Raw genomic sequence first — 19,619 nt, forward strand, 5'->3', positions numbered from 1 at the left:
TATGATTTCTCCAGGCTTGGTAGGTAGTTCACCTAAGTCAGGCAGACTGCTCTCCTTCTCTCCTTCCCAAAGTGCTCTTGCCTGTCTCTAATCAAATCGAAAAGTGAGTCCTCTGCCAGTCTGTCTGCTCCTCTACACCCCTATCTCAGGAGACTTCCTATACGCTGATACGTGAGTTTTTACCTTCCTATATCTGAAACAGCTTGCTACTTGTTTACCTGTTGTAAACATCGTAGCCTCAATACATCAGGAAGTGGAAGTCTGCTTAACACTCGACTGTGCATAATTCAAATACCTGAGAGGAGTGAACAGCTTGAGTAAACAAGTGAATGAACTTTGGTCAATAGAAGCTTCCAGAGAAAGTTAAAATAAAATAAAGAATAATCCTATGGATTGATACGCCTTTAATTGAGTTGTACAAGCACTGAATAGTCTCCAGTGGAATAATGTACCATTCTTCCAGAAGCACAACACGGAGTTGCTGTAGAAATTAGGGTGGAGGAAATCTGCATCATACTTGATCCTCTAAAACTGACCACAGTGTTTCAATAATGTTGAGTTCCTGTGATTGCAACGGCCAGGAAAGGTGTTGAAGTTCATTTTCATGTTCTGTGAACCAAGACTGAACAGTTCTGGCAGACGCATTATAATCTTGAAAGATTGCATCTTTGTTGGGAAACAACAGCTGTGCCACAGGATGCACCTGGTTGCCTAAAATGTCCACATAGTTACTGGCCATAATTTTACCTTGCAGAGGAATGACGGGGCCAACAGAATACCAGATCGCTGCCGAAACCATCACAAATCTACCTTCATGTCTGACATTAGAATGCAGGCAGTCTGGAACGTATGGCTCTTTAGGCATTTGCCACACATACACATGTTCCGTCATCAGAAACAACAAGGAAGATGACTCATCTGAACCATATTGGTGACAGTAACATTGAGTTTATGAAGATTCCGTCAGACTGTTTTTGTAGAAACAGAATCTGCCAGATGTTCATTGAGTTCTGCTGTCACTTTTGCCACTGTAGTTCTACTGTTCTTTGTGATAATCCTCTTTAATACTTGGCAAACCCTGTCACCTAGGCAGGTGCGGCTCGTGCATTATTTACCTGGGGGTTCACTGAAGTCACGTGACACACATTCAGTTTCCGCAAATAGACTTCCTTCCCCTAACAAAAGGATGGGGGGAGGGCTTAAAAGATTTGTCCAGAATTGTTTTATCTGGGAGTATAAGGTTTCATAGTAGGGTGTGTTAATAAATATAGGGCTGAAACTACAATAAATTGTGCCTTTATGAAAAAAGTGATGTTTTGTTGGAAAATCATGGACGTCCGCAAGTAGGGACAAGAAAGATATTTTTTTCTCAGGACGGGCAAAAAACACTCCTTCAGTCTGAAGTTACTGCAACGCTTTTATAATAATTACCATAAATTACTGTGACTGAAATTAAATTATATGCGTGTAATATATAATTTTTGGTTGACATTCAATTTCCATTGGGGGCGGCCCCCTTTTCCCTTTCTGGACGTCCATGCCGACTAATCAAAACTGGTCCTACATGTATTAAAGGGAAATGGCAACTGGCATGTGCATACTAGAAATCGAACCTTAGATACGCGACAGCTTTGTTCAAATTTGGGGCTGGTCGACCAGCACACACTTTTTTTCAGTGGACAAGGAATTTGTTTACGTTAATTATGTGCATTTCTATCGGTCATTTCTTATCTGCGCGGACAGCAACGCCTACACTGAATCAAATGACATAACCTAGGTAAAGTCCATCCCTCGCTTCACTCGCAGCATCATTTAATACTTTCCAACAAATATCCAAGCCCTTCAAAAACTAACAAACTTGAGACATTGACATCGAGCGACAGCGAGTCACGTCTTCGTGCCATTCTTTCTCTTTCGCGAACCCAAAGTGTTTCCACCTTTAAGGAAAAACCTCTGAATGCATGCACGAGCTATTTTGGTAATGTATCTCCTTTATTTTAATTCATCCCATCTAATTCCAGCTTTCATTTGTTTCCACTCATCCATCTCTGCCACAATCTTGCATTTATTCCAAGAAGTTCGGTGCAAAAATGATATAAAGAGAAGATTGAATATGTAATGTGTGAGGTTCAAACTTAAATCCCACACAGCAACACTGGAAGGGAGGAAGCAGCGAGAACGGAGCCTTGTTCCGCACCTTCTGCGAGAGAACGAACTGCGCATGACCATTGGTTGGAGACATAGGTTCGCCAGTATCCTGTTCCATGTATTTTGCACTATTTCCTCCTCGAGCTTCTGCTCCCGCAAGAAGCTTTCACAATGGCACGAGCTGTCCTGTGGGGGTTCAACTAAGGGTCTGTATCAGGGCGGCCGATTCGCGGTTTCTTCTTCTCAGCAAGAGAGTTCGCCTTATTACGGACACAAATACATGACTTACTGTGTAGAAATTTTAGCGAAATAATGTGAAATGAAAATACATTGTTTAATGTTCATTCTCGAGGTGATTATCGTATATTACTGGAGGTTCACTGATCCTGTGCGCTATAGGGCCAACCGCACCTGCACCTAGGGTTGGCTTTCGTCCACTATCTCTCTTCTTGCCACAATTTATGTATGCCACCATAATCTTCAACACTGTTTCCCTTGCTATATATATATAATAATAATAATAATAATAAAAATTGATTGCAGATAATAAACCACATTCACAAGAATATCAGTAAGAATCTGTTCTGCTACAGCTAAATAGACAAGCTATAAGCAATTCCCAACACAGAAATATCTTTCATACATGGCTGCTGACAAAGGACTGGTGAGTGACTTTGAAAGTGTTTTGAAAGAAACACTGTCACATGTCATTTATTTTACAGCATACTCTTGAATGTGGTCTTAACTGAAGAACACAGTTTTTAAAACTGATTTTCACCCACTTTTCCAGGTTGGGCAAATGTTGGCAACATTTCTTGGTGCAATGATGGACCAACTTCAATTTGCGAATGAATAAACCCAACCTTTCTCACATAAAAACTCTAATTGGCCCAACGATTCTGGTTACTTAGATTGGATGCAATGATTTAATCCATGCAACTCTAACACACCCTAACACAGCCCAAAATGTCTCACCACCCCTGAGAGAATCTCTTCATCATTCACTGCTAGCAAGGTTTCAAGAATCATTTCAGTTGATCCATGGCTAGAGGTTATTTGATTTTGCAGAATTTCTGGAATGGTTGCATCATACACAGAGATCTAGGTGAAGCTAATGTGATTCGGTAGCTCAGGCTAGTAAAGCCAGATTCAATCCCTGACTCAGCCTCAAAATTATACTGATTTTAAAGTAAGTTAATGTTAATTTAATGGTAGTTACATTGAATTAATTCTTGAAAAGCTGTATGTAAAGTAAATTGACACTTTTTAGGCATTTAAGAAAATGAAGAAAAAATATTCACTGATCACAAAAAAGGCATTTCTCTAAGAAAATGTATTTTACAAAGTAAATGAATTTTTGGACATGAGATCTACTGCTTTACATCCAGAAGTGGAAAATGTTATCTGGGGGGATGTTTGGTCAAGCCTTGGAATTAGCCGGAGGGATGCTCCTATGGTATAATATGGTGACTTTGTGAAAATTTTGCAGACCAGGGAATCCCATCCCCCTGACTTCGAGCACTGTTATATCCATTGTTCAAGTTCAAAGTTTTCTTGCTTATTTTTACAAAGTGATACCAGTTAAAGAGAATGAATCAATTAATGTGTTAGAAATATAGTAAAAGATTAGACGATTTCATTCTCTTTAACTGGCATCACATTTCTATCAATTTGTAAAAATATTTAATTCATGGAGGAAGTTTCATGTGTGAGAAGTAATAGTCCTCAGGATATTTTGTAAAAAGGTGTAGATTAATATTAACTTTAATTTGTGTATTGTTACCTCTGTACCTCTATCATGCACTGATATTAATGGGGAAAGATATGATTGGCTTCAATGGATTAAGAAATTTTCTGGGCAGCCCTGTATCATATATCTACGTGGCGAGCGCTTGAAATTAATATTAATAGGGGAGGGGTTGTTTCCTTGAGTTTTGGCTTGTATGTGTATTTCTTTTCATGAATGACCAAATATTTCTTGCCTGCTTTTGTGACAATTTTGCAATTAAAGTTTAGACAACAATGAAGACTGGTCCTTGTTAAAATTAGTTTTAAGGATATAGATAATTTATCAGTGAATGAACAATTTCAAATGCTCATTGTAATATTTTTAATCATTGTATTTTTGAGTGATTTGTTTAGTTCTCTTATTATACAAATTTTCCACATCGTGCAATGGTTATATTAAATATCAATTATTATCAAGCAGTAAACTAACCGGAAGTATATTAATATATTCAATTATTATAATTAAAAATAGCCATATGGAAATAAATTCACAAATCCTCATTCGAAATCCAATTTCGAACCAAATAATGTTGATTTTTATACATTACGAAAAAATAGAAAAATATTCGAATCCGTAATTATTTTTGTGTAAATAATAGCCTTAAACAATACACAACATTAAAGTACAGTCAGAAAAGTTTAATTTTGAAGAAATTTCTACCGATTTTCTGCATGTTCTTTTGGTAAGTGACTATTATGCTGTATAAATTGAATATACAACTTGCAAGAAATTAAACACTTCACCGTGAATCGTCTGCTTTCTCTGTGGTTTTCCTTTATTGCACTACGGTAGACCAATTTCGTGTTCTGACGTCATATGAAATTTGCTTATGTTGTTACATTAGGTTTGTTAGGTTTGGTTCCCTTAGTATATATATACACAGCAAATGTACTAAGAGCAATAAACCCTACTAGCTTAACGTGACAACTTAGGCATTTAGTGTAACAATAAGAGCTTTTCAAAGTGACGTCAGAACGCAAAGTTGCTCTACCGTTGTGCGATAAGGGAGACCCATTGACGAAGGTGAGCTGATGCAACATATTTACAGTATCGTAAGATATATATACTAAATTTAGAGTTCGGTAATAACATGTACATGATTTGCGAGGTTATTTGTTTCTAGTATATAGTTTGTGGATTTGTAGCTCGTTGTATTTCATGTCGTGTGCCCTCTTTGGATAAGCAGAACTGTGGAATTGTACGAATACATGGAAAGTGCTCAATAGCTATCCACAATTGTTTGCCTCATGAAATAAATAAGAATTATTACTTTGCATGATTTTTTTAGTAACTCCAGGTAATCATGTAAATATTTGGGTAAATTTCTCGTATCGGACAAACGGATTTCTTCAAATTTACAGGAGAAATTACTTACCGAATGCAGTTTCTTTAGACTTGTGGAAGTTCGGGGAAGTGTTTTCTCGCATCGTTCATTGAATTTTGCCGGTAAATCATCTATTTTTCGATATAAATGTGTGACCGATGCACGAAAGCTCTTGCATCCATTTACTTCCAGGTGGATGTAGCCTGTGTGTGATGACGTAATCCCGGTCAGTGTTTCCAAACACGTGTTTTTGTAACTGAAGAAGGTACGTTTTCGCAAATGGATTGTGGGGCTATGTGTCAATGGTTCGTGGGGCTATGCGTCAATGGTTCGTGGGGCTATGCATCAATGGTTCGTGGGGCTATGCGAGAATGGTGTGTGGGGCTATGCATATTTTTTTCAAAACCAATTTTTAACTATTGGAACCTATAGTGACCCTACCTAACCTAACCTTACCGGAAATGGTTCGTGGGGCTATGTATGAATGGTTCGTGGGGCTATGCATTAATGGTTTGTGGGGCTATGTAGGTATTTTTGGGTGCAGTGGGGTGGAAACACTGCATGCCGAGTACGGTAGTGAAACTGTGACCGCCATTTTTCATGTTACCGAAGGCAAAAAGAAACGAAGAAAACTTACTCGATATGTCGCAAATAGAGTTTATTTCCGTGAAATAAGCGAAATGTCACCTTCAGCAATGTTTCTCAATGCAGAATACGTAAGTACGAATATTCAAATTAAATGAACTAGCAAATTTCAGCCGTTTGTCCCATACGAGAAATTTACCAATATTTGTTACACGCTACACATTTAATACCCTAATACGTATGTTTGTTTATCTCTTTCGCCACGTGAGGGCCAAGGCTCGATACTCAGTGGAGGCCTATTTCACAGTGGTTCGGATAATCGGATTCCACTTTAAACTCTAGTTTAGTCAAAATGTGCATAAAGTGGACCTAAAAATTCAATAATCAAACCTTATGGCGGTAACAGTTTCATACATCGGAGACACATTTCTTCAAATTTTACACAAGAAACTACCTACGGAAATGAGTTCCTCCAAGGTTTACAACGTTCTTTCATCGTGGAATATATTTAACCGGGGAAATCATGTATTTTTGAAGAGAAATATCTCACCGACGCACAATTTCCATTGCTTTCATTTGCTTGCCATACAACAACCGGATGCTGCGTATGTTTGATGATGTAAGCCCCTGTCGTGTTTTAAACCCCCACTTTTTTTTTTTTTTTTTTTTTTATGATGCTTGCCTAACGTAACCAAACCTAACCTTATCGAAAATGGTTCGTGGGGCTATCCGTGAATGGAAACACTGCATGCCAACTACGGTAGTCAAGATTTGCCTGCATATTCTGTGTTATGGAAGCGAAAAAAGGAGTCAAAGAAATTACTCTCTATGTGAAAAATTGTGTTTCTTTTTTCGTGTAAAAAACATAATGGCACCTTGAACTATGTTCCACAATACACAATTGGTAAGTACGAACCATGCGATACACAAAATATCCGATTTTAATGTGTCTCCGATCTATGAAACTGTTACCCCTTATGGCACATATGCACATCGCGGCCAACGTACCATCATTTTTTACCCTTTCCTGAAAATTGACTACTCTGTTACTACATTCTGTACAGTTCTTAAATTGTGTGTACGAATACAAAATACTACAGTTTACAACATGCCACCCTCCCCTCCTACCCATGGCCAATGAAACGTTCTCTTCCCCAGATCATTCCATAATCCCCATAAAGTATTTAATTACAACAGTGTGTCTACTACTGTTCTATTACTGAAAGTCACTTTGCTTAGCTTTACTCAACACTTCACTTGTAAATTCCCCCAAAGTATTCCTTTTCTTCATCTAATGGATGAAATATGGTGCACATAATAGCAAAGTGATTTGTAACCAGCGAAAGTAGTTGAATAACTAAGGATTCTGATTCCCCTTCCCCACTGCCTCATTGTATATTGCAGGTACATGCAAAGGCGTAAACTTTTTTGGCCCGAGTTTCTTTTGTTTTATTGCAATTTCATCATGCTATAAATGCAATTTTTACATGATTCGATTTTGATTTACTTCTGTTAACTCTTACTGCGGAGTTTTACCAATTACTTAAGATTTTGTTCAATATATGCTTTTGTAGTTAGGTCAGGCGGGCCACGTTCAGTTCTCTTAGCATTAAAGTACAGTCCTTAAATGCATTTTACCAAGCTTTCGATTTAATTCTACATTAATTCCCACTAGTCTATGATACTTACAGTCACTTGTCAACAGATAATACATTGTTTGCATAAGGTAATTTTTAAGTTGTTGTTTTTTCAACTTTTCAAATAACTTTTTCGAAATTGAAACAGTGCTTATTGGAATGTTCAAATTTCGTGTGACAATGATTGCCAAAGTTCTACGATAATTAATCTTCCTACTAGGAGAATTTGAAAAAAATCATAAAACAATCAGAACCATTACTACTTTTTTCACATATGTTTTAGAAGAATATAAACATGTTGAATTTTGTATTATTTTAAAGAAAAAACCCTGTGGGTACCCCCTGCTTTACAATACCTATAACTTACCAAAACTGTGTAATTTTCTTCAGGTGTCAGTGTAGCCACCCAAAATATATTAAAAATCTGTAAAAGAAAAATGTGTGCTACTGTATTCTCCCTTTATTTTGCTAAATATTCAATGAATGAGGATATTGATATCAATAAAGCATCATTTATATTGATTCTGAGGTATAATTCCATCAGTGGTATAAACCTAAAACAATTTCAGTACAAGCAAAAATTAACCCTCATCTCAGAACAATATGTGTGTGACATTATGACAAATGACCAAATGCACAGCACACACTGCACAAGGACAAGTAGATAATAAAACACAAAACAAGTATCACATGTACTGCCATCAAATGAGCAAGTTACGATCTGAAATGTAAAACGTTTGCAGCAAAACAATCGGAGAATGACTTAGAAACATGTACACGTTCCATAACCATCCAAAAACTAAGAACATACATTATCCACAATTTGTACACAATAGGCAAAATCATGCATATTCATTCTCTGTACTGAAAGGGTCAGTCTTTGGATCATAAACAATGAAGTTAGATGCAATGTATAGTTTTATGATGTCCTGCATTTTGATCATAATTAGCGATTTAACACCTTAATGATGAATCCTTGATTTACAGTAGTTATGTTACAGTATGCTGTTGTGTTTGGAATGCTTGGTTAGGAAACATTACATTTATTTTATTATATATGCCCTCTTTCTATATTTCATTTTCACTTATTTTTTATGTGGATGCCTTAATTCTTCAAATTAAGAGATCACAATGCACACAGTTGATATAATCCATATTTTTATGTGACGTCACCAGTAGAAAATATGTCATTTGTATACTATTGTGGTAGAAAGCGTAATTTTTTGTTGTATGTAAATTACACCTTGTTTATATGTATATCTTTTGTTTAATATTTATTGTATTTTATACTCTATTATGAGTAATTTAATGTATCATTATATTTGAGAGAGTGCACTATGTGAATTTGTATTTCTAAATTTGTGTAGATGTCAGTTTCGTTGGTAGCATCTTTTTGTAGATAGTAAGTGATTCATCTGTACTTGAAATAGTATAAAAGCGAGGATATTTCATAAGACATAACACACATTCGCCACAGATCGTCGAAGATTTCTAACTTAAAAAGAACTCCTCGGTGTTGTGCATACATCTTGGTATGGTAGTTCGGGGCACAAGCTAAGCCTATGTGACCATAGGTATGCCAATAGCCACGCATTGAGTTTATGCATTTTAGTTGAGTCAAGTCACGTCAAAGCGAAATCTTCACCTTCGTACTAAGCCTGTTTGCATTATAATCACAATAAATAAAGAATAAAACCTTTCATTATCATTGCAGTAATGTGGTTTTATTTCTCTGTGCTGTGAAGTATTGTCTATGCCCAACACTACCCTGTACCTGAGAGGAGTCTGTGTACTTCGCCGAGTATTACTGAGTTATTAATAATAAGAATAATATGATGACATAGTACCAAATCTAATAATAATACGTTTAATAATAAAACTATAGAACGTATCACAGTAGGAACGAGATAGTACCAGGATTTGACTGTAGAAATGGTTGGTTGTAGGTCATTTTAGAACCTAGTGGTTCCCTGTGACAGCAACACAGGCCTTCTGTCTATCTACATCTTGCAAAAGATCATTGGAATCTTGACTATCCTTGAGAATTTCTCTGAGGTCAATCTCAGCATTGCCATCCATTCTTCACATTTGCCTTGGTACAGGTCTACTAACATGGATCTCGTAAATTTTTTCTACCTCTCCCATGTATTTTACATGGTTGACCCATCACAGTCTTGGCCTCGTCGATAGTGAAGTGATCACCCTATAATGAAAGGGTCCTAAGATTGATGAATGCACAGTGTTTGGTTACCACCTTAAACTGTAGGTCCAATTCTGATTACCCTATTTGAGCACAAAATTGTTTTGAAAACTACTTTCTTTCTATGAAGGTCAAGTTGATTTAATTAATTGAATGATATGAAGAGCACAATATAGATTGTGCAGTTTGTTATGAATTTGCCACACCCATCTATTAATCTCTCTTAATATATGGAGTTTATAATTTATTCCTTTTAAGTTTTTCATATGAGGATTAAATTTAGGATTGCACAACTTTTGATTCACAATGTATTATATTTATAAAGTTCACATATGTTGCTTAATTTCAGTACTATAGCAGTTTCTTATTTTTAGGTTATGACAATCACTGGAAGGCATAATGAACAGTGTAGGAGAAAATTGTAATGAACTGAAAAAGCAATATGATGCCTGCTTCAACACTTGGTTTACTGAAAGGTTCCTGAAGGGAGATACAGACGATACTATGTGTGCTCCTTTGTTAAAAGTGTACAAGGAATGTGTTAAAGTAAGTGATGTAAAGTAATCTCTCAATAATGACAAAATGATCTAACAGTTATTTTTTGTGGTTTTTATTTTATCTGCGACGTTTCGTCCTGGTTTCCTAGAACTTTTTCAAGCTTACAACAAGATACAATTTGAATTTTATAGCAGATATAATAAAAAACTGCTAAAAATAACAGTGTTAGATAATTTTTCATCTACAAAAAGTGGTTATGCGAACATTTAAGAAGAACATTGATATACTAACTTCAAAATGCAAAGAGAGAGAGAGTGTGAATGTGTATGTGTGCCCCCCCTCTCTCTCTTTTTCACAAAACTAGTTTCTCAACATTTCCAGTATTCTAATCACATTCTGCATGCTCCTGTACAACAGAAAGCCATTACACACTGCACTTTTGGCTATTTGAGATGATTAAGTTGAATTATGAGATGAAATTTATGAAGTGACCATGCCCAGTCTGGGATTCGAACCCTGTATCACTCATTGTATTCAGCCACCAGGGCAGTGAGTGTTAACCATATTACATTATTTTGCATCTGCAAAACCTTAAGAAAGAAAAAAAAACTTAAAATAATCGTAGTATATTATTTTGCATCGATAAAAAGTGGTTATGCGAACCTTTATGATCAGGGTGGCTACTCATCAGGATTATGCGTGAATTATTGGGTTCGAGAGTTCTGAGTGATTTTTTCTCCGTAAATGTGAAAAATTGCAACTTTTATTAATCCAAATCTCATTGAATATATAAATTAGATATATATGCCCTGAGGCAAGTTTTTCACAGTTTAGCTTGTATTTTTATCAAGGAAGGACAAGAAAGATGCATGGAAAATGAAACAGAATTCTCTCAATCCATTAACTTTGTTAGTGTCCTTTGCGGAACAATCTATCTGCCAAACGGAAAATTTTTGCAAGATATCTTGAAGTGATTAGGTAAATTTGAGGGTGCAATTTACATTTTTTCATACATTAGTGTATCCCGTAACATTTGTGACTTGTGTTTGTAGATGTATTTCAATTCTGAGTATGCGAAATGGCAAATGTAAACTCACCTTAAATTAAATATTTTAAATTTATATACCGTTTAATCTTTAGGAGCCTGATCGTCTCGATCGAGATGCTCTCATGTAACCCTCGGGGGCCCGATCGTCTCGATCGAGATGCTCTGTCAAGGTCGTAGTTTTTACATTATAACTTTGTTATTTTTTGCTAGAATTCAGATTTTATTTTTACATATTGTTGTTAACACATGTATTTAACAGAAATGATTGTTGCACGTTTTTTATTTTCATGAAAATGGCAGATTAAGGCAACTTCTTTTTTGCATCTTTTTTGAAGGGAAAAATTTTGCCGACAAAGGAAGGCTGGCTTTGTTGTTCTAAAGCAATGAGTTTCCCTCATCCCTGAAAACTGCATTCGAAGGAAGTTTGTATATCGGTACCTGAGGTCAAAAGGAATGTTTTCCATGCGGGAGTGGGGGGAGGGGGAAGAGGGGTTGTTAAAACTGCATGCTAATAATGTAAAAAAAATATATATTTTTTAGGGGATTCCCCTTCCCCCCTCCATATATACGCCTAATGTGCATAAATTTTATATTGTCTGAATCTGTGATTCATTCCGCGTACAACGGCATATCATTCATTTCTCTAGGGCAATTAGCCTCTGAGCTACAGTCATTTCAAGGTACCGCTGCATTTTGAAGCTTGAATCAGTGGCATGCTGACCATTCCTTTTGGGGGTACAACTCATGTTACATTGGTCATATGATAATAATTAGAGCCCGGAAGTTCAGGCATTTATTTTTGTTAAAATAGGCAGGCAAAAAGGCATTTATAATGTGGTAAATAGGCACTAAAAATGAAAAAAGGCAAAATAAACCGAAAAAAAAGGCACATTTAGGAGTCGCTTACTTTTATCTATAATTTCTGGCAAAATGTTAAAATCTAAATTGGGAAGAGCATTTCAATTTTCTCCGTCTTGATTGCACATAACTACAAGGTGCTTTTTAAGTTATAAACATTCATTGATAGTCGTCTGTCAGAGAGAATGTTTTTCATAATAGAAAATGATCTTTCTACTTCGACAGAAGTTATTGGAGCATACATATAACAAGCTAATGTAGCTGGACTCATTTTGGTAACAGCATTTTCACCTTTTAGAATATCACAAATTGTTTTCAATTGTTTCAAGTCCTCATTTGCACTCACTACCCGTTAGCACTTTTCCGCAACAGCTCACCCCTTTTCTCCTGGCACTTCCATCATCTGCTGCATACATTCCTCGAAGATTTTCATGGATGCTATAATTGTAATTGTCTCTGGCAATGCACCATAGTGTGCAAAAGTAAACTTGAATAGCACAGGAGTTTTTTCACTTCACGAATTGAAGCCGCTTCATTTTCTGGAAGAGCATCGATCGCCTCACTGATTTTTTGAAGGTTGTTAGCATAATATATAGCTGCTGATATCCAGGTTCCCTATCTCGTCAAGGCTGGTTGCTGAGGTAAACTAAGCTCAATCGCAACTTACAGAAATTTTCGGGTTCGAGAGGGAGATTTCAGAAATATTTTCTTTGAGTTCGAAATCAACCTGTCCACTTCAGCAGTCAATCATGCACAAGAAATGTTAACCGAAAGGCAATATCCTGACTCAGCATGAAATACTTTTTTCTCACACTTTTCTCCTTCAGCAATGTTGAAACATGCGTGAGTTCAATATTACTTAAATAAGGCGAAAATTATTCACATAATAAACGGAAGAAAAATAAGTGCCAACAACGTTTTTTGGGAGAAAAATAATTTATATACACTTTTTTTTTAAAAAAAATGTGAAATTTCATTGAGAAAGGCAAAAAAAGGCATTATAATTAAAAATAGGCAGTGGGGTCCCAAATAGGCAAAATGAAAAGGCTTCCAAAACATTCGAAACAACATAAGAAACGTATATCCGGAAAAAGTTTATCAATATATGCAGTAGATAAAAAGAGGCATTTTGCCAAACTTCCGGGCTCTAATAATAATGCAAATATGTTTGTGTTCCTTACATGTCACGATAATTTCCATGTACTTTTTTTCTTGGGGAGGGGGGAAATCCCCATTTTTCCGAAATTTTGGAATTTTGAGGGTTCTCCCCTTCCCCGCCACATATACGCTGAATTTGCATAAATTTTATATAGTCTGAATCTCTGGTTCATTCCGTGTACAACGGTATATCACTCATCTCTCTAGGGCAATTAGCCTCCGATCTACACTCATTTAATTGAAACTCTGTAGTTTGCTCAAAATTGGCTCTGGCATCAAGGGGGTTACATGTGAAAATGGCCTTGGGCTCCTAAAGGTTAATTCCATTAAATGAGAATTGTTGGTTACATTGGAATTAGGCAGACCTCTTTCTTTATATTGTTAATATGTTTTCGTGTGTATCTGTGGGTGGTGAGAGGCCTGCTTGTATTTTTTGAAAGTTCACCTTGAAAACTGGGAATTATACTTGAATTTTATCATGGTCTTAGAGTGCCCACCCTGAAGAAGAACATGGATAATGGTGACTGTTTTTTTGTCTCCCACAGCAGGCTATCAAGAGTCAGAATATTGAGCTGAAGGAGATCGAGAAGGATGTCCTTGGCACGGACCAAGAGCAAAAGACACCACCACCCAAGAGCTGACAGCTGGAGAGATGGAGCCTCTGTAGTTGGTTTCCAAAGACATTTCAGTTGATCTCCACGACGGGTTGTTATAGTAAGAAAAATAGTAATAGTAAAATATGGACCCAGTGTGTTAAATCGGATGACAAGAATGCAGTTGTTTCCGATATATAGATTGTTGCTGATTAGTTTGGAACCAACCATGACAGGTCCTGTGTGCAGCCTTATCCTTGCAGTGTGACCACGGGTTTTTACACTATTATTGTTGACTGGGTAATGATCAGTAGTTTTCACAGTGCAATGAAACAAACAAGAATGTCATTAAAATGTAGTTTCATATACCTGTTTTTCTGCATTCATTATTTGTCCTTTTTGAAGGAAGAATTGTTGTTTATCTTCATAGCACAAACACTGAAAATTAATTTCTTATATAAATAAATATTAATTCTGGGTTACTTGTGAAAAACACATTTTAAATCACATATCCATTTTGGTGACTGGCCAACATGTGCAGAAAAAAAATGTTTTGGTGCTTGTATCTTGATCACAGTCTATCAAACCATATTGTACAAGAATATGAAAAATTAAAACAAAACAAAGTCTTTTGTGAAGGGTGGGAGTGAGTCACTGAAATCGAGAGGTATTTTTTTTTTCACAGAATTAATATTTATGTAAGAAGTGAAGATTTGTGTTATTAACATATGGAACTGGTAGAAATAATTGTAGTCCAAATCACTGATTTTAATTGTCCAAATTACCTTCCGTTGGGTGATGTGTAATTAGAAATTAACTGCAATCATGACGCATGATCAAATGAAACCTGTTTGAGTTGATTTAAACATTTATGAAGGTAATTTATAATTTTTACAAGTAATTTAACATTTCTTGAGGATCAAAGGCCATTCAGTCACAAATAAATGTCTGATAAGGGTGCATACATTCTGAAATGTTAAATCTAGAAACATATTAAATTGCTTGCAAAAGTGTGTATGAGAAGAAAGAAATCCTCGGTGCAAGCAATATGTACATACAAGAAGAAGAAACAACACTGTATCACTGTATGAGGATACAAGTTACCTCAAAAGAAGACTTTATAGTCATCCCATTGAGTGACCATTGGATATTATTGGTGAAAAACAATGTTGGATGCTAGAATCATTTGCACACCATAGCCTTCACTCGATCATCTATACTCATTTAGAGGTTTCTTTAAAGCTTTGAACAAGTGAAAGCCACATGATAAGAAATCAGGACTGTAAGTCAGGTGATGCAGAACCAGTTCGTGACCAAAGAACAAAAGAATCCTTAAACTTTTGCCAACGTATAGACAAACATTGATGTGAAGAATAACTCCAGAACCCTTATTCTTCATGGTATATATCAAGGGTCTATTAGTTTCAAAATACTTTTCTCGTCATTTATTCTGTAACAGGTTACATCCATACTGTGGGACATGAAAATACAAGCCTCAAGGTCATGCATAGACAGGGTGCTGTTACCATGTTCAGCTTATACTTGTTTTATACTTTACACTTTTCTTTACTGTTACTTTATTTATTGAGGCTGTGCTTGCCAAATTATTTCCTTCGTTGCTGTGGCATACGAGGGATATTTTCATTGTTGTCAGCACTGTTAGTGTTACTCATGGTAATAGTAACAGCCAACTTTACCAATTCACTGTCATGAAAAAACTGCACCTGTTTGTGTCAAGATGAAGCTCAAATGCAACAGTGTCACTGGGTGAAGAACAAATCAAGAAGATGGTTGACCTTGAAGCTCACATTTTCATGTCCCGCAGTATACGTAGTTGGCATACTGTCGCTGTTAAAAATTAAATCACAGTTCGTTCACATATCAATGTATTCAGAATAACAGGAGTTATGCTTACAAGTGCTCGACAAATACACACTTCCAGCATTTAGATACAAATCTTCTCAATTGTATACTTTCATGCTGCATGTTGCTGATCTCACTTTGACAGATCAGTTAAGGCAGGATGATTGGGTTTTGGTTGATCACACGTTTTAACTTGTACTGTATGATGTATATAAAAACCTGTTAAAAGCTAAATTTATAACTGGGGATGAGCTAATACTGAAAACCAATCCATCCATCAAATTGAATTACTAGTTTGAGCAGATACTTTTCTGGAAACCTGGTGCCCCACAAATTACAGGGTAATTCAAAATGAATGATACAAAAAGGAACCATACCTGTGACTGTTGTAACAGGGTGTGTACAGAATGTAAAGAAAAAGTCAAGAAATCAACAGGTAAGTCAAGAAATTATGCTTGTGGTCAAGATTTTTTTATATTGTTTACAGTATAGTGAATTTGCATTGTTATATACCTGTACTGGGATTTCATAAAATTGAATATTTGGAAATCTAAAATTGTATTGACTTGTAATTAAATTTTGTTCACTTCGTTTCTTGAGAATTAAATTCTTGTATGCGTGAAGTTTTGTAAAAATATTAAATAAAGTAATGTGGCCATTCCCCGTTCAGGATGAAGCCTGAAGCATTAATTTTTAACACATTAATAATTAAAGCAAGTCTAAATCCCTTGTTAAAGTACAGCTTCAGTTTTCACCTTAACTGGCCTTGTTATAGGGGTTTTTCATTGAATAAAAATATCTATTTTTTTAATTTCCAACTATACCTAAGTAGGGGACAATTAAATAAATGTTAAGAAATAGGGGGGAAAAAGGAAAGATAAAGTCAAGAATTTTGGATTTCTTATTTTGATAAACACCCTGTGTAATTAATGTAATTCACAATTATCAATATAACATGAAAGGTCAACTCATCAAGTTACTTGGTACACAAACTACACGTTGCTACAGACATTCACAGATGTTCCATGTGGGTGTCGTGTGTGATATGGCAGACATCTAAACGATATTCGTTCGTCACACCCGTGCCAGCATAGCCTGATCAATTGAGTCGATCACGTCGCCTACCCACTGCTTTATGTCCTGTGGAATACATACCCCCAAGGGAAGGTGTGAGGTCCGGGGGGCCACAACATCAATGGCACATAATTTGATCCAGCACCCTGGAAGATGCTGGTTGAGGTAACCACGTATGTTTAAATGGCAATGTGGCAGGCACCGTCTTGCTGCAAAATGAAGTCGTGTACCTCTTCTTCCAACTGGGGCAGCAACAACTCTGAGAGCTATGTCAAGATAGGTGAACCCTGTAATGGTGGAATCCACAAAGAAGAAAGGCCCAAACACACTTCGGTTCATTATTGCACAAAAAAAGTTCACCTTCGGCGAATCACGTTCATGTTCCAGTATGGCATGTGGATTATCCATGCCCCAAAATCACAAATTATGCCTGTTCACTTTGCTACATAAGTAAAACGTCACTTCGTCTGTCCACGAAACCAGGTAAACTATCATGTTATGTCGATAATTGTGAATTGCATTCATTACAGCCATTTATTTTGAATTACCCTGTACATAAAAGACTGACGTATTTTCAGAATCTTTCCTGGATATTACGCAAAGTGCACAACATATACTAATTCTCCACCAGTAATATATTTGAGTGATACGTACAGCTATAGCCTAACTTTTATAAATGCTCTGAATATGAAATTTCTGCAATATTAAAATATCCAGATTTGTAAGAATTTAAAATTTTGTTGTAATTCCTGAGTATTTTAAAACAAAACTCTGATAACTTGATGTTTATAATTGCATTTCAAATAACTGTGAATTGATACAATATTCAAACATTGGTACTATCAGTGAAAATTGCGAAGAATATGAGTATTGGTTGAAAGTGGTATGGGCTCGGCCATAATTAAAACTATAGTTTTTATTACTTAAATGTTTTTGATACATTTCATAATCTTTCCCAAATGTTATATAAGGAATACACACACATGAAATGTGTCAAAACATTTGAGTAATAAACAGGTTTAGTCACTACAAGAAAAACTATACAGTAGTTTTAATTATTTCAGTTAGGTGGAACATGTATGCTCAGACCAGATCCTTTGTGGCTATAATCATGGTTCAACTAGTCAATATCTTTGGCCAGTGAGGTATGTAGGATTTTTAAGATCAGCTCAGCCCTATTTATAAGCAACTCTACAGTGTATTTCAGATAAGCTTATTTGGCCCTGTGGATAGCTTTGTGCTATAATTGACATTGTATAGTGATAGGTGATCATACGTTCAGCATCTTATTGTAATTGTTACATGAATTGAACTTGCACTGATGCTCATATTGGGAAGAAAAAGTATACAAGGAAATTAATAATATTAATGCTTTGATAACCTTAATTATACAATATCTATAAGCCCATTCTTGTATTTACCCTTTTCACTACTGAAAAGAACTATTTACTGTTTTAATGCTGTAGAGCTATGCTACTTTGGAGCTTTGAAAAGATAGCCTTATATTATTTTCATGTAATAGGGAAAGATTCACTGCTTGTACATTCATTTCGATGGCCAAGAAGGACATTGATTGCATTTGGTATTGGGACCAAACTTGGATGCACCTTTAACATTTAAATGGTTAATTGATACACAAACTGTGTAAAATAATAATAATAATAATACAGCTCACTCAAGCATTTCCATTAGAATTTTAGGTCTCACAACCTGGCCAATGAGACTTATGAAGTTGATATTAAAGCTTGTGCTATGAGTGCCCCTTGTGGAAAGATGCAACTTGCATATTTATTTCATATCAGTGACATTACTTATTATAAGAGACTGGGAGTAATAAGTAATATTGGTGCAATCTCATCACAAACACCATAAATTCATATCAAACCATTTAGTGTTTGGATTGGGTGAGGGACACACTTCTGAAAATCAGGAATTGTAGCTGTTAAGGTGGAGCCATTAACTTAGGTTCTGCAAAAATTATTATGGGGGCCTCTCCAGTAGTATAGTTCTTAATGCTGTTGTCTTTTAATCAAGAGGTTCATATTCATGTTGCAGTGGTTCATATTCCACTTTAAACTGTAGGTCCTATCCTGATTGGTCTAATTGAGCATAAGGTGACCTTATGCATTCAAAGTGGAACCTCGATTTTATGTTTTTCAGGGAACCAAGCTGAAAGAATCGAGGAAAAATTTGTAACATTTTCTTATGTTTGGATCATCAAGATTGAATGTATGAGAGAAAATGTAAAATTCGAGAATCGGGGTTCCACTGTATTATATTTCAGCCTGATTTATTAAGTTTTAATTTATTTTGTTTGTCCACTTTAAACAAAGAGGATGAAATTGATGAAGGAACAATCACAATGATATGTCTTGTGAAATTTTCCCCAATGTTTCACCAACATCACATTTGTTTGGAAGATACAAATATGGTATTAGCAAAATGGTGGACAAGATTTTATTTTTATATGTGGTTATAATGTGCTGTAATCTGTTTTACAAGCTTTCTAACAATAAAGAAAATAGCAATTGGAGTGATATTGTCTATTCATTCTTTTGAATGCTTTTTCTTCCCAATTGCACACATTTATTACTGTTTTAAGAACTTTATCAAAATGTTATCAAAGAAGAATATTGTCGCTTTGTAATATATTATCATCCTGCACAATGCAAAGAACAAACGCACATGTATGGTTGTTGCTGAATATAGAAAAGTGTAGAGATACTATTATTTATTATTGCATTATGAAGGGTATGTCGCCAGCTCAGTGCCCGAGCATGTTAAGTGGCCAACTTCCAATGTTGCTACCAACCTGGGCATTCTTTCATCTAATCTTCACCCATC

General features: G+C 35.8%; 2 protein-coding genes across 5 annotated transcripts in view; one reads left to right on the forward strand and one right to left on the reverse strand.

Moving 5' to 3' along the window:
- The window catches only part of LOC145988871 (putative ATP-dependent DNA helicase HFM1), a 357,472-nt gene extending 353,043 nt beyond the window's left edge, over positions 1 to 4,429 (reverse strand). Inside the window, exon 1 of the mRNA XM_083124130.1 lies at positions 4,367 to 4,429. The gene's annotated coding sequence lies outside the window, so the exon portion shown is untranslated. The remainder of the gene's footprint in view (positions 1 to 4,366) is intronic.
- Positions 4,430 to 4,868: 439 nt separating this feature from the next.
- LOC145988875 (TP53-regulated inhibitor of apoptosis 1-like) lies at positions 4,869 to 18,853 on the forward strand. 4 transcript variants are annotated; one of them, XM_083124139.1, is made up of 3 exons: positions 4,869 to 4,960; positions 10,058 to 10,229; positions 13,791 to 18,853. In XM_083124139.1, exons 2-3 carry the CDS (start codon positions 10,083 to 10,085, stop codon positions 13,884 to 13,886), a joined length of 243 nt encoding a protein of 80 aa, XP_082980265.1. In that variant the 5' UTR covers positions 4,869 to 4,960; positions 10,058 to 10,082; the 3' UTR covers positions 13,887 to 18,853. The 4 variants fall into 4 exon arrangements, with proteins under 4 accessions (XP_082980265.1, XP_082980263.1, XP_082980264.1 ...); XM_083124137.1 differs by having other exon boundaries at positions 4,939 to 4,989; XM_083124138.1 differs by lacking the exon at positions 4,869 to 4,960 and adding an exon at positions 4,978 to 5,019.
- The last annotated feature ends 766 nt before the right edge of the window (positions 18,854 to 19,619 follow it).

The sequence above is a fragment of the Lepisma saccharinum genome, chromosome 6 (genome assembly GCF_977018435.1).
Source record: "Lepisma saccharinum chromosome 6, izLepSacc3.1, whole genome shotgun sequence".
Classification (NCBI taxonomy): Eukaryota; Metazoa; Arthropoda; class Insecta; order Zygentoma; family Lepismatidae; genus Lepisma; species Lepisma saccharinum.